At 31.5% G+C, this 16,383-nt stretch overlaps 1 protein-coding gene across 1 annotated transcript in view; it reads left to right on the top strand.

Moving 5' to 3' along the window:
- LOC133325288 (F-box/LRR-repeat protein 16) overlaps window positions 1–16,383 on the top strand; it is a 90,290-nt gene that overhangs the window by 10,429 nt on the left and 63,478 nt on the right. Inside the window, exons 5-6 of the mRNA XM_061534076.1 lie at window positions 13,945–14,118; window positions 14,225–14,342. Of these exons, the coding sequence (XP_061390060.1) occupies window positions 13,945–14,118; window positions 14,225–14,342 (292 nt within the window). The remainder of the gene's footprint in view (window positions 1–13,944; window positions 14,119–14,224; window positions 14,343–16,383) is intronic.

Genomic DNA, 16,383 nt, shown 5'->3' with positions numbered 1-16,383 from the left:
TTATTTTTGGGTCTCTCAAAAGGCGTGGATTTAGAAAAAAATATTTTTAGGGTCCCTCACAAGGCGTGGATTTAGAAAAAAATATTTTTAGACTCCCTCACAAGGCGCGGATTTAGAAATAAATATTTTTAGGCTCCCTCACAAAGCGTGGGTTTAGAAAAAAATATTTTTAGGGTCCCTCACAAGGCGTGGATTTATAAAAAATATTTTTTTGGGACTACAACCAGGCCTGGATTTATTAAAAAATATTTTTAGGAACCACAACCAGGCCTGGATTTATTAAAAAAATATTTTTTGGGACCACAGCCAGGCCTAGATTTATTAAAAAATATTTTTTGGGACCACAGCCAGGCCTAGATTTATTAAAAAATATTTTTAGGGACTACAACCAGGCTTGGATTTATTAAAAAAATATTTTTAGGGACCACAACCAGGCCTGGATTTATTAAAAAAATATTTTTAGGGACCACAACCAGGCCTGGATTTATTAAAAATTATTTTTAGGGTTCCTCACAAGGCGTGGATTTATTAAAGAATATTTTTAAAGGGCCAACTGAGGCGTGGATTTATTAAAAAATATTTTTCAAGGGCCAACTGAGGCGTGGATTTATTAAAAAATATTTTTCAAGGGCCAACAGAGGCGTGGATTTATTAAAAAATATTTTTAGGGTCTTTCACAGGCGTGGATTTATTAGAAAATATTTTTAGGGTCCCTCACAAGGCGTGGATTTATTAAAAAATATTTTTAGGGTCTCTCACAAGGCGTGGATTTATTAAAAAATATTTTTAGGGTCTCTCACAAGGCGTGGATTTATTAAAAAATATTTTTAGAATCCCTCACAAGGTGTGGATTTAGAAAAAAAATATTTTTAGGCTTCCTCACAAGGCGTGGATTTAGAAAAAAATATTTTTAGGTTCATTGGGGCGTATAACTATCGACAGCACGTATACGACCTGGTGTACTAAAAATTAAATAGCGATGAAAAATCTTATTTAGACAGATATATTTTGTGATTTTTTATTTATTTCTTCAATAAATATAATTTATAAAAATTATTCTTCAAAAGTTTCTTTCGTGTAATATCCACACATCAAAGAATTTTCCGTACCAATTCCCTCCGTCCATTCCATCATTCTTCATATCATGTCAAGAATACTTTCACTTATTTCTCATGTATGTCGGTCTGCTTGTGTTCGCATGATGATGATATGTGCGTGCTTTTGACATATCGATAACTAGAATGAGAGACTGAGAAGAAGAACTGAACTGAAAAACGATTTGTTTTCCGAGCGTGACAATCTCTAGAGTATAAAAAACACTGCTTGTATTAGTTCCCTTCATTCGACCATGTCATTCATCTTCTGTTCTTGCTTTCCCCCATTGGTATTTGTTGTTGTTATAGTTTGTATTTGTTCTAGTTTTGTTGTTGTTGTTGTTTGTGTTTTTCACTCTTGTGTATTAACTTTCACTGTTCACATAGATGTTCTTAAAGATATAATATACCATAATCAGCAGCAACAGCGGCAGCAGTGACACAAATCAGTACATTAAAAATTGGCTTTCATATAATGGGGTGGAGGGAATTTTTCTTGAGAGGGATATGAAATTATTTTATTGATTGGAAAAAATCTGCAGATTCTGTAGTTTCAAAATATATTTTGAAATTTATCATAGTTTAATTTTTGAATATTTTAAGGGGATTTTAAACGTAGGACACTGTGGCGTATACGTGCTGACAGTAGTTATACGCACCCAAGAATCACAGGAGAAAAATCAAATTAAATGGGATTTAAAGCATTTTTAGGGGCCAACGACATGCGTGGATTTATTAAAGAATATTTTTAGAGGCCCTCACAAGGCCTGGATTTATTAAAAAGCATTTTTAGGGTCCCACACAAGGTCTGGATTTACTAAAAAGTATTTTTAGGGTCCCTCAAAAGGCGTGGATTTATTAAAAAATATTTTTAGGGTCCCTCACAAGGCGTGGATTTATTAAAACATATTTTTAGCGTCTCACACAAAGCCTGGATTTATTAAAAAGTATTTTTGGAGTCCCCCACAAGGCGTGGATTTATTAAAGAATGTTTTCGGAGTCCCTCACAAGGCGTGGCTTTATTAAAGAGGATTTTTAGGGTCCCAAACAAGGTGTGGATTTATTAAAGACTGTTTTTAGAGGCCCTCCCAAGGCGTGGATTTATTAAAGAATGTTTTTAGAGGCCCTCACCGGGCGGGGATTTATTAAAGAATGTTTTTAGAGGCCCTCACAAGGCGTGGATTTATTTAAAAGTATTTTTAGAGTCCCACACAAGGCGTGGATTTATTAAAGAATGTTTTTAGGGTCCCTCACAAGGCATGGATTTATCAAAGAATGTTTTAGAGTTCCTCACAAGGCGTGGATTTATTAAAAAGTAATTTTAGGGTCCCTCACAAGGCGTGGATTTATTAAAAAGTAATTTTAGGGTCCCTCACAAGGCGTGGATTTATTAAAAAGGATTTTTAGGGTCAGAAATAAGGTGCGGATTTATTAAAAAGGATTTTAGGGTCAGAAATAAGGTGCGGATTTATTAAAAAGGATTTTTAGGGTCCCTCATAAGGCGTGGATTTATTAGAAAGGATTTTTAGGGTCCCTCATAAGGCGTGGATTTATTAAAAAGTATTTTTAGGGTCCCTCACAAGGCATGGATTTATGAAAAAATATTTTTAGGGTCCCTCAAAAGGCGTGTATTTATTAAAGAATATTTTTAGAGGCCATCACAAAGCCTGGATTTATTTAAAAATATTTTTTTAATATCACAGTTACTGTTTTGAATACTTTAAGTGGGTTTTTAAATGTAGTACATGGTGGCGTATACATGCCGACAATAGTTATACGCCACCAGGAACCAAAGGAAAAAATATAAAATCCTATTTTCCGGGTACAATGCAGGGAGAGGATCTTTTAAAAATATTTTTCTTGGATTCAAACAAAGTGAGAATTAAAAAAAATAATTTTTCTAATAGGGTCGGATTTTTTAAAAATTATTTTTTCAAGTACCCACAAACAACCTCATATCTCCCTCCCTCCCTCCCTTCTTCACATATATAATTATTTTTTCTTTCTTTCTATAAATACCCAATAATTCGTTTTTTGAAATTCTGTGGTCAATGAGCTGTAAATAGTTTCACAAAAGCTAAAGAAGAAGAAGAACAAAATCCCAACGAAACCATGCCAAAATGTAGAACCATTACACATATTCACATATATACATAGTTGGCAAAAAAAAATTGAATATCCCCCCCTTCCACCATAGTGACTGTCTATATTCATAGCTTTCACATTTATTGTTATCGTGTGTCATCGTTTTACCTCAGGACGGAGGAACGTCATCACAAGTGTTGGCTGGCTGGCAGACAGACAGACAGACAGACAGAGCAACAGACACATGTGTCAACTGTGAAAGCAAATTGTTTTAATGGGGGTTTTTGTTCTACCGAGCAAATGTCATTACTTTTACTTAGCGGGAGTTTTGGTTGTCACGAGGAAACATGTATTTTTTTGTCATGTCATGTTCTTAAAAAAAATATTTCTTGCCATGAAAAAAATTTTAGTAAGAAGCTTAAAAAGTTTGATGGCAAGAACATTTGAAATATAATTCTCCATGGTTTTAAAGCAAATTGTGGTATAGGTACACTGGAGCGTATAACTACTGTCAGTACTTATACGACCCGGGTGACCTTTAAGTTTAATATTAAAATCCAAAGAAAAATATTTGAATTTTGGATTTAATTTCTTTACAATTTCTTTTCTACTTCTTTGCATTTTTTTTAGAGTCCTGTACATCTCGATTTGCTCACGCTCATAATCATAGCATCCTTTTTGAATATTTTAAAGGGGATTTTAACTTAAGGATAATGTGGCGTATACACGCTGACAATAGTTATACGCACCCAAGGATCACAGGAGAGAAACCTTATTAAATGGGATTTAAAGCATTTTAGGGACGAACGACATGCGTGGATTTATCAAAGAATGTTTTTAGGGTCCCACACAAGGCCTGGATTCATTGAAAAATATTTTTAGGGTCCCTCACATGGCGTGGATTTATTAAAAAATATTTTTAAGGTCCCTCACAAGGCGTGGATTTATTAAAAAGTATTTTTAGGGTCCCTTACAAGGCGTGGATTTATTAAAAAATATTTTTAGGGTCCCTCACAAGGCGTGGATTTATTAAAAAATATTTTTAGGGTCCCTCACAAGGCGTGGATTTATTAAAAAATATTTTTAGGGTCCCACACAAGGCGTGGATTTATTAAAAAATATTTTTAGGGTCCCTTACAAGGCGTGGATTTATTAAAAAATATTTTTAGGGTCCCTCACAAGGCGTGGATTTATTAAAAAGTATTTTTAGGGTCCCTCACAAGGCGTGGATTTATTAAAAAGGATTTTTAGGGTCCCTCACAAGGCGTGGATTTATTAAAAATATTTTTAGGGTCCCTCACAAGGCGTGGATTTATTAAAAAATATTTTTAGGGTCCCTCACAAGGCGTGGATTTATTAAAAAATATTTTTAGGGTCCCTCACAAGGCGTGGATTTATTAAAAAATATTTTTAGGGTCCCTTACAAGGTGTGGATTTATAAAAGAATGTTTCTAGAGGCCCTCACAAGGCGTGCATTTATTAAAAAATATTTTTAGGGTCCCTCACAAGGCGTGCATTTATTAAAAAAATATATTTAGAGTCCCTCACAAGGTGTGGATCCATTAAAAAATATATATAAAAAATAAGTACAAGGGAGCGTATGACTACCATCAACATGTATACGACCCGGGTGACCTTTAAGTTAAATATTTAAATTCAAATAAAAATATTTGAGTTTTTTGGGCTTAATTTTTTTCCAACTCCTTGTTGTCGAACAAAATAAAAAAAATCGAACTCTAAACACCCACAAAAGAAGAATCACAATGCCGTCAGAAACCATAAAGTATTGAAATATTAAAGGAAATAACTATTCCCTCCCATCGTCGTGTCATGGTACAAACCCAAGGCAACTCTGAGTTCAGAACCAAAACAATTGCCATAATAAAAAAATGGAAACAAATGAGTAATTCATATTTTTTGTTGTAGTTGCTGTTGTTCCGCAATAATATTTTGTTTGCCTAGTGTGCCTAGAAGTTCGGCAACAATGTCTTGCATAATAATTATTGGGGTCAAGGAGCTGGGGTTTTTGCGAAGCAAATAACAATAACTTTAACTGCAGCGGATTTTCGATATCAAATTTCAAGTGATTTGAAAGAGAAAAAATACAGAAAATATTCTATAAAAAATATTATAAGTCCATTTAGTAGCATATTCTAATTAACTGTGGGACAGATGAGCATATACATGCTGACACTAGTTATACGCCACCAAGTACCTAGAAAATATTCTATAACATTTATTAAAAGCCCAGTTAGTAGCATATTATAATTATTTGTGGGGTATATGGGCGTATACATGCTGACAATAGTTATACGCCACCCTAAGTCCCTAATTAAAAATTTGAATTTTCTTTTGATGTTTCAGTGATCATAGCATAAAACTCCAAGGCGTTCAATTGTATCTTGAAAGAGCTGTTTTCTGGTATTTAAAATCTGTTTTTATACCCTACACAACTATGTTGTCAGGGTATTATAGCTATGTGAAGCCCCAAGAGTTTGCAATGCCACGAAATATTGGTCCCAGACCCACCTTAAAGTATATCGATTGTCATATCTCGACTAGCTGAGTGGATCTAGACATAGGTGTACGTCCGTCCGTCTGTCCATTATAATTTGTAAACACGATACAGGCCACAGTTATGGACCAATCTTCACGAAATTTTGCATGTAGGATGGGTTCTGGCCAATGAAGACCCCTATTGTTTTTGGTAAAGATCGGTTAATATTTAGGGGATGAAATGAAGCAAACACTTTTTTCCTAATTTTCTAGTCGCTCCAGAGGTCACAATTATGGTCCAAACATCGTGAATTTGTACATGGAGAGGGGGATTGGGCCAAAGAATAAGCATGTCTTTTGTGATAAAGATCGGTCAATATTTATCGGGTCTAATGAAACCTGACTTGTGTGAAAAATGACAAAATTTGTATTCGATGTCATATATATTTACTCCTGAAGGAGATAGACCCGAGAAGTTGATATAATATCCAAGAGGAGTGGTTGAGCTTTAAATTGATACGAATTTTATTGTCGTAGGTATTCGTAAATTTTCTGCTAGGTGGTCTTTCTTTTATTCTCTAAGAAGATAAAATACCAATTAACAGATACTCAGGTTAGAAATCCGATATATGATTTTCAACAAATTGAAATGGGGGACGGGTCCGTTCATGAGAGCTATGTCAAAACATGGACATAGACTAAACATTTTCTATAGAAATGTGTTAATCACCCATAATCCAGAGGCCAAATTACAGCAACTTTGCATGGCCAGGATCATCAACATATTTAAAATGCGGAGGAATACTTAAAAATCTATCAGCGAATGAGTTTTATAACCACCAAGAATCAAAAATGTCAATTTACAACTTCATTCGTGAAAAAATACAACTATGACTATCCAAATGTATAAAATGATACGACGTGATCCCTTTATGGACCTATATTTAAAATTGTATGCGAAAAAGCGAGTCATTGTCTTAGAACTCTTAGTCCCTTCTATTGGAAAAGATTGCCAGGACCATTGCTAACTTTTGAGTTAGCATGTCTTTCCAGAGTTAGCATGCACATTATATATATATATATATTTTTTTTTATTTTCATACAAAAGTTTTGATCCATTAAATATTGAGCGATCATCATCAAAACAGTCATTCTTATTTGTTGTCCAGATCTCATTCTCTGTGCAAAATGTTGTGAAGTTTGGGTTGGGTTGTGGCCTCCAGAGCGTCCAGAAAAAATTCTATTATTGATAATTTAAAGGGTGGGTCTAGAATCAATATAGAGCTCCGTTGCAAACTCTTACAGATACAAAAAACAGGTAATAGTCCCACAATATAGGGTAAAATAATTCTGGAGAAGGACTTCAATTTTTTGTACCACCATGTCCTCTAAAAAAATTTTATGAATGTGGTTAATGGTGGCGCATACGCATTGACAGTGCGTATACATCATAGTTTACCGAAATTATATGTATGTTTTCCTCCATAGGTCATTATTTTAAATTCATTAAGTCCAAAGATTATCGAGTGGATCAGTTAGACAGCCAAAGTTTCGTGAAAATCGGTTCAGATTTAAATATAGCTCCCATAGGTAAATAGTCAAGTAAAGTCCCTATATATCTTTCGATTTGTACGGAATTTGTCACAGCGTAATTAATATGGTCTAGAATGATGTGTGTTAAGTTCCGTGAAAATCGGTTCAGATTTAGATATAGCTCCTATATATATCTTCGTCCGATTTAAGGTAAATAGTTTACCAAAGTCCCTATATATATTTCGATTTGCACGAAATTTGGCATAGCGTACTGAAATAAGTATAGAATGATGTGTGTTAAGTTTCCTGAAAATAGGTTCAGATTTAGATATAACTCCCATATATATTATCGTCCGCGTTTACGTAATGATGTGTGTTAAGTTTCACCAAAGTCACCCATATATATCCTTTAAGATTTGCATATATCGAAATTTGGCACAGCGTAATGAATTAGGCCTAGAATGATGTGTGTTAAGTTTCCTGAAAATCGGTTTAGATTTAGATATAGCATCCATATATATTTTCGTCCTATTAAATGTAAATGGTGCACCAAAGTCCCTTAATATCTTTCGGTTTGCACGAAATTTGGCACAGCGTAACGAATTAGGTCTAGAATGATATGTGTTGAATTTCCTGAAATCGTTGAAATCGGTTCAGGTTTAGATGTAGCTTCTATATCTAACCAAATGAAAAAATAGTATAGGTTGCAGATTGACATGTTTATGGACCCAATTTCATTTTGCTGGTCCTTTAAAAATGCGACGTCTGTTAGGATTCAGCTGTTGAATATACCCAAGATGGTGAAGGGTATCATATAGTCGCCCCCGTCCGACTTTACTCCTTTCCTTACGGGTATTATTTGTTTTTATTAAAGAAATATTGCTGAAAAAAAGTTTAACATTTTCTGGAGAAGGGCATCAGGTTTGAAGATTAGATTTTTCACCTTGCTCTTTAAAAAAAATATTGCGAATATTCCAAAAGATTTTCCAGTGCCATATACGACCACATTAGCGCCGTAATTAATATGAATTTTGTGCTCACGATATTAGGCTTTTGTGTGGGCCTTGTGAAATAGTAGAACACAAACTCTGTATTTTTTAGAGACATAGAAGACAATTTTTAATTTTTTTTAAATGCCAATAAATCTGTTTTTCGTTATTATCCTACAACAACAAATATATATTTGTAAACAAAGCTAAAGCCTTCGGGGCTTTCATTGAAAATAATCGTGTTTTTTACTTATTCAAAAACTATTTTTATTCAGACAAATTAAATCTACTATATTAACTAGAATTTTTCGTATAGAGATTTCCATAGATACTGGGGGTTTTAAACCCAAACTTACAGAGGTTACAGTGTTATATTTATTGTCACACTGGTACCTCACGTGGTATACATATTGACAACACTTATACGCATGGTAGATCCACATAAACAATTAAAAACCCATTTGATGACCTAAACAACTCCAAGAGGTTGATGATTTCATTAATCTAAATATTCTTTATGATTTCTTCCATCAGTAGACATTATTTTTCAAATATGTAGAATTTTTCCCCTTGTGAAAATTCATTTTTAATTATCATTCTGCCGAATATATATGTATGTGAAAAAACGAATAACACATAAATCATATGTTTTTATTACACCTTACGCGTTGTTATTTGTGGGCATTTAACATGCACTTGGCTAAATGAGTTTATGTTAAAAAAAAAAAACAAAATAATAAAAAACCAACAACAAACATATAATAAAATTTTTTTGGATGACATTGAAATATTTGGAAAAAATTCATACCTTTCAATGAAATTTTTTCAAAAATTCTAGATCGAGAAAAATATTACAGAACATCTATACATAATTAGAAATAATTAAAATAAAAAAAAATCATAACGTTTTTATGATTTTCTAAATAATTTAAAATTTTATGAATATGGTGCGTATGATGTACGACAGTATGTATACGCCACCATAGATCCTTTTCATATTCAAGTTCAAATTGCCCATAGATTAAATATTCATATCATTGTGATTATCAGTTTTTCTTCTGATGAGGACAAATTGCATTTTTATACCTCTTTTTCCTTTTTCTTCTTCTTCAAAAAATTCTTGTATCTGCATATGACATATGTTTGCCCCCCATAACAAACGACACAATATAATTTATTTTCATTACCTATTGCTTTATTAGGAAACAATGACATCAGTCAGAACCCCTTCCCAAACTCTCTCTCTCTCTCTCCTGTCCCCTCTCAAACTGTCAATACATTTACTTCACAATAAACTCATTACTGTCAGTTACATACTTCAGAGAAATTTCATCCCCCTTTTCTTTCACTTTCTTTTATATCGTAAGATATAAATCTATTCCCTGAAAAACAAAACAGAAAAAATCGACATGATGAAACGTGTCCTCCCACATCTGTCATTAAAATTATTAACATGGCAATTAGTGTTTTGTGTTGTTGTTTTTTTTTTTCATTCTCATTCATTAAGAAAATGTTAAAATCCTTTTCAATTAATTATTATTATTTTTCACATCAGTTTTATTTCGAGTAGAGAGATCAAAGAAAGAATTTCGTATGAAAAGGATTTAATCCTTTTAGGATTGTTTTGTTTGTTTTCTTTTTGATTTCTTTTGTCCAAAAGATTGTAAAGGATTTAAAATGGGAGATTTTGGAAAGGTATTGATTTTATCTTAAATGTGTGTTTTTAATTTATTAAGCAAATCCAATGGAGATTTTAAATTCTAAGACCAAAACATTGTATTGATTTTATTTATTAATAAGTGAAAGGAATATTTTAAAATAATTGAATAAAAAATTCAAAATTTTAATTCAAAATTAAAAAAAAAAATAAAATAAAAAAGTAATGTTATAGAAAAGTTTAAAGATTTGACTTTGTGTCTGTTAAAATTACAATATTTAATATTCTCTTCAAAGTATGGGACTTTTTTAAAACTTAATTCTGAATTTTCATAGTTAAATATATGACAATGAAGTACAAATGAATGAAAAAATTAATATGCTTTAATTTTCAGCATATAAATCAAGGATTTTATCAAAGTTTTTCACAGCCATAATTTAAAAATTTAAAAAATTCTTTCGATTCTTTTTGAAGAGACTTAATCGGCAGTTTTTATTTATTTTATGGGGACCTAAGAAGGCATAATTAAATTTGTTTTGTTGTGGTCAAGAGTCTCAATAAAGGTCATCCAAAACTTTATAAATTTTCTCCAAATTAAGAAAATACATTTTGACAATGGTGCGTATGACTGTTATTAATAGAAGGGAGTTTCACGAAAATTGTCATAACTTTGGTATTTTCGAAGATATTTTAAATATTTTTACGAATATTGAAAGCTAAGACTTTGTTCTTTATTATGTTACTAAAAAGTTTAGAGCCTTCCTTTGAAGTTCATGGCTTAAAAATACAACCTTTTCGAATCAATATAATTTTAGAGGAGAACATGAAATTCTTACGAGAAAATATAGATTTTTCGATGTTTATATAATAGTTTGTAATAATTTCCAATTAATTCTATTAATGCCATTGAAATTAAATTTTGTACTATTAAAAATTTGCACTAAAAGAAGAAAATTCATTTTGGACATCGGTGCGTATGATTATTATTAATAGAAGGGGATATCACGAAAATGTCTATAACTTTGGTAATTTTGATTATATTTTAAATATTTTTTGCAGATATAGAAAGTTGAGGATATTTCTCTTATTATAGCACTAAAAAGTTTATAGTACTTTCGTTGAAGTTCATGTTAAAATTTAAATTTACCCTTTTCGAATCAATATACTTTTAGAGGAGAACATGAACTGTATACGTTTATAATTATTTCTATAATAGTTAGGAATAATTTCCAACTAATGCCGATGAAATTATATCTTGTAATGGTAAAAGATTGGCATCAAAGGAAGGAAATAAATTTTGGACATCGGTGCGTATGATTGTTATTAATAAAAGGGGATCTCACGAAAATGCTTATAACTTTGGTAATTTTGAAGATATTTTAAATATATTTTGCTGAGGGTATTTTTCTTATTATAGCACCAAAAAGTTTATAGACTTTCGTTGAAGTTCATGTTAAAAAAAAATATACATTTATAATTATTTCTAAAATAGTTAGGAATAATTTCCAACTAATGCCGTTGAAATTATGTCTTGTAATGGTGAAAAATTGACATCAAAGGAAGAAAATAAATTTTGGACACGGGTGCGTATGATTGTTATTAATACAAGAGGGTTTCACGAAAATGCTGATAACTTTGCCAAATTTGAAGACATTTTAAATATTTTTTCGGATATTGAAAGCTAAGAATATGCTCTTCATTTATAGTATAAAAGATTTTAACCTTCCCTTTGAGTCTAAGCATGAAAAATCGATGATTTTTCTAAACAATGTAATTATAGATCATATTAGGGGTTCCGTTAGGGAAAACAGATGCGTAAAAATGTTGTTGTGATAGTTTAGAGTGATTTCCAATGAAACCCGTAGAAATTATGCTTCGTATTATAATATATTTCCTATAAAATAATAAAAAAAAAAAAACATTTTGGACACCAATGCGTATGATTATTATTATTAATAGAAGGGGGTTTCACGAAATAGCTCATAACTTGTGTAGTTCTCAAAATATTTTAAATATGTTTTCGGATATAGAAAGCTAAGAATATGTTCTTCATTTGTAGTACAAAAAGTTTTAAACCTTTCTTTTGAGCTTAGACGTGAAGAATTGTGTTTTTTAAATAATGTCATTTATGATCATAGTATGGGCATCGGAAGAAGAAAATAGATATTTAAAATATACAAAATATATATTTATATAAATAAAATATTTTTGTAATACATTGCAGCAATTCCTAATAAAATACGTAAAAATTATGCCTTGTAATATAATAAATTCCAACTAAAATGATAAAATACATTTTGGACACTGGTGCGTATGATTGCTGTTATTTCTAGGGGGTTTCACGAAAATGCTCATAACTTCGGTAATTTTGAAGATATTTTAAATATTTTTTCGGATATGGAAAGCTAAGAATATACACTAAATTATAGTATAAAAAAAAAACTATATAACGTTCCTTGTCAGTATTTAGCCATTATTTTCATATTTAAAAATCAAATATTTTTACTAAATACTATGGATCTCATAGGGGAATATATACCCCTTAAATATATTTCTATAATAGTCTTGTGTGAGCTCTACTTAAATCCACTAAAATTATACCAGGAAATGACATACAATCTCACAAAAATAATAAAATACATTTTGGACCACGGTGCGTATGATTGTTATTAATTAAAGAGACTTCTACGAAAATGCTCATAACTTTGGTAATTTTGAAGATATTTTAAAGCTAAGAATAGGCTCTTCATTTCTATTACAAAAAATAATAGGCATCCTATTTCATATTAGAACAAAAAATGCATTTTTTGTCACAGTAGGTATTTTCCAAAAATAAAATTATTTTGGGAGGGAAAGTGTCCTTATAAATATTTCTATAGCCTCCTTTTTAATAATTTCCAATAATAATTTCCAATCATAAAATATCTTAACTTTCGTTCAAAATAACAAAAAAATAATTTTGGACTCTAGAGCGTATGATTGTTATTAATAGAATAGACATGCACGATGCTCGTAACTTGGATAATTTTGAAGAGATTTTAAATATTTTTTTGTGCAAATATAAAAAGCTTAGAATAGGCTCTTCATTACTTACTTACTTCGCTGGCTTGTGACAGAACTTTCGTTCCATAAGCCGAACTTAGAAAAGGTCTTTCCAGGCGCATCGGTCTTTTGCGCAGTTTTTCCAATTTGAAAGACCATTTTCGGCAATGTTGTCTTCAACTTGTTCTTTCCATTGTATTCGAGGCCTTCCCCTTCTGCCTGAACCATCAGCTGGTTCGTTTTTATATGCCTTCTGGGCTGGAGGGACATCTTCATCCATTCTCACAACATGACCTAGCCAATGTAGTCGCTGCAACTCAATACGTCTAACAATGTCGATGTACGATTGGTAGGCATATTGGTAGGCACACTAATTCATATTAGAACAAAAAATTATCATGTGACATAAAATATAATTTCTTACATTTTTATAAAAATATTGAGGATAAAGTACCCTTATAAATATCCCTTTAATCGTTTTTAAGGGATTTTCAATTGAATTCTATCATAAAAGATGTTTGCTTTCCTTCAAAATAACGAAAATTAATTTTAGACTCTAGAGCGTATGATTGTTATTAATAGAATAGACTTTCACGAAAATGCTCATAACTTTGGTCATTTTGAAGATATTTTTAATATCTCTTCTGATATGGAAAGCTAAGAATATTCTCTAAAATAAAATTTAAAGCTATAATAGGGGTTCTTTTATCAAAATATTTTTAAAGTATCAATTTTTGCGTTATGTCCAGTTTTTAAGTTTTTTAACTTTATATCCTTCAACCTATTAACTTTTCAAACTCCGTGCATTACGCCAATTGCCTTCAAAATCCAACTGATTAAGCATTAAATTAAAATGCCCTCAAAACTTGGCAAAACACCCACAACAACAAAGCCCAACAAACTTATAACGTTATCCTAAAGATTAAATTTCAATGATGATGAATCTCTCTGTTCGCTACTAGCCTTGACTTGACTTCTCTTTATTGTTGTTGTTTTGATTTTTCTGACATTTAATATTTTTCTTTCTGTTCTGTATTTGTTTTTCCAGAGCCTCTTCGAATTGGAACTGGCTGGCTGTAATGAGGTTACAGAAGCTGGCCTCTGGGCATGCCTGACACCGCGCATTGTTTCATTATCCTTGGCCGATTGTATAAATATTGCCGATGAGGCTGTGGGTGCTGTTGCTCAGCTATTGCCATCGTTATACGAGTTTTCATTGCAAGTAAGTAGAGATATGAAGCAAGGGGGAGGTTGTAAGGGAGATATTTTAAATATTTAATTTCTTGTGATTGGTAATGAATTTCCTGAATCTCTCCTTCTCTTCTTAGGCCTATCATGTCACCGATGCCGCTTTGGGCTATTTTTCACCAAAACAAAGTCATAGTTTAAGTATATTACGCTTACAATCCTGCTGGGAATTAACCAATCATGGCATCGTTAATATTGGTAAGTGAAATATGTTTTTCCATTTCTATAGCATACTTTAAGGGGTTAAGAACAATATTTTATATTTTAGTGATAAATAAAAAAAAATATGTATTCCAGGGAGGTTTAGAAAAAATATGGTGTCTATTGTCATATAAAAAAAATAAACTTTTTCATGAACTGCAATTGCCTGTTTGAGGGCTAGGCTTCCTCCATGAACGAAAAAAAATTTCCATTGCCTGCATTTAGGCATTTGCATTGTATTTTACCCCTCAATGCATACATTCCCATGAAACCATTAGCTTTGGAGGCAATGTATGACCGCGAAAAAATCATGGCGAAAAAAATTCCTGCCGCTTCCTAGCAACCACACAGGGAAATGGGAGAACAAAAAAACAACTCATGTATACTTACAGTTGCAGGCAAAATTGTGGCTATAAATTTGAGTGGCAAATTGGGAATTTTCTTGTAAATACCCAATGTTCCCAAGTGATATGAATAATGGGAAAATTTAGCGGCATAAATTGAAAATATTAAAAACTTATAATGGATACTATGCCCTAATATGACGTCTAATGGAACGCCTTCAAAAAATACCTTAAAACTTATTGAAACTCGACAAAAATTGAAATATACTTTTTGAGCCAGGGTGCGTATGATTGTTATTAATAGAATAGAGTTTCAGGAAATTACTCATAACTTTGGTATTTTTATAGATATTTGAAATTAGTTTTGAGGTATTGAAAGCTAAGAGTATTGCCTTTCTTCTAAATGAAACTAATTAAATACCTTTGGTTAGAGAACAATGCGAAAAATCCACCTTTTCTCCACAAAAACTTTTGGAGCCCTATTTTATCCTTCTTAAAGGTAAAACAGACATTTAGAAAAATTTTTATAAAAGTTTGAAGTTAAGTCTATTAAAATTCATTCAAATTATGACTGGAAATGAAATAATTTCCCCCAAAAAAATAATAAAATACATTTTGTACCACCGTGCGTATGATTGTTATTAATAAAGAAGACTTTCACGAAAATGCTCATAACTTTGAGAGTTTTGAAGATATTTGAAATATTATTTCGGATATGAAAAGCTAAGATTGTACTCTTAATTATAGTATAGAAAAATGCATAGCCCTTTCTTTTCGAAAGTTGTCAAAAACTTCATAGGCTTTTCTTTTCCACATTCGTCAAATATTATACTTTTTTCCAGATTTTTTTCCGACAAATATCATGGTCTTCTTTGGGAAAATTATATCCTCTAAAATATATATCTCATTGTTGAATGAGAACTACATAAATCCGCTAAAATTATATCAGAACATGTCATAAAATCCCTCTTTAATATAGAAATACATTTTGGACCCCAGTGCGTATGATTGATATTAATAGAGTAGACTTTCAGGAAAAGGCTCATAACTTTGGCAGTTTTCAATATATTTTCAATATTTTTGCTGATATGGGAAGCCCAAAATATGGTCTTCATTCTGGTTTTATTCCATACCTTTCCTTTGGGATTAAGGCGAAATTTGACAATTTCTAAAACAATTTATTTTAAGCCACATCAGGGGCTTTATTTTTGGAAAATATACCATTCTAAAGTATTTGTATAATAGTTTGGACTTAGTTTTAGTCGAATTCGTAAATATTATACCTTAAAATATAATAAATTCCCACAAAAATAAAGAAATACATTTTGGTCCACGGTGCGTATGATTGTTATTAATAGGGTAGACTTTCACGGAAATGCTCATAACTATGGTAATTTGGCAGATATTTTCAATATTTTTTCTGATATGGAAAGGCAAGAGCATACGCTTTATTTTGGATATAATAAAGTTTCATGACTTAGTTTTGGGATCAAGACAAAATTTGGCATTTCCGAAAACAATTTATTTTAACCCACATCAGGGGCTTCTTATCGGAAAATTTACCCTTAGAAAATATTTGCATAATAGTTTGGACTGAGTACTACTCGAATTCGTAATGGTTATACCTTGAAACATAATAAATTCGCACAAAAATAAAGAAATACATTTTGGACCACAGTGCGTATGATTGTTAT

The sequence above is a fragment of the Musca vetustissima genome, unplaced genomic scaffold (genome assembly GCF_032173495.1).
Source record: "Musca vetustissima isolate MV318-11 ecotype Yass unplaced genomic scaffold, APGP_CSIRO_Mvet_v1 utg16188, whole genome shotgun sequence".
NCBI lineage: Eukaryota > Metazoa > Arthropoda > Insecta > Diptera > Muscidae > Musca > Musca vetustissima.
This window is presented reverse-complemented; position numbering and strand designations above follow the sequence as displayed.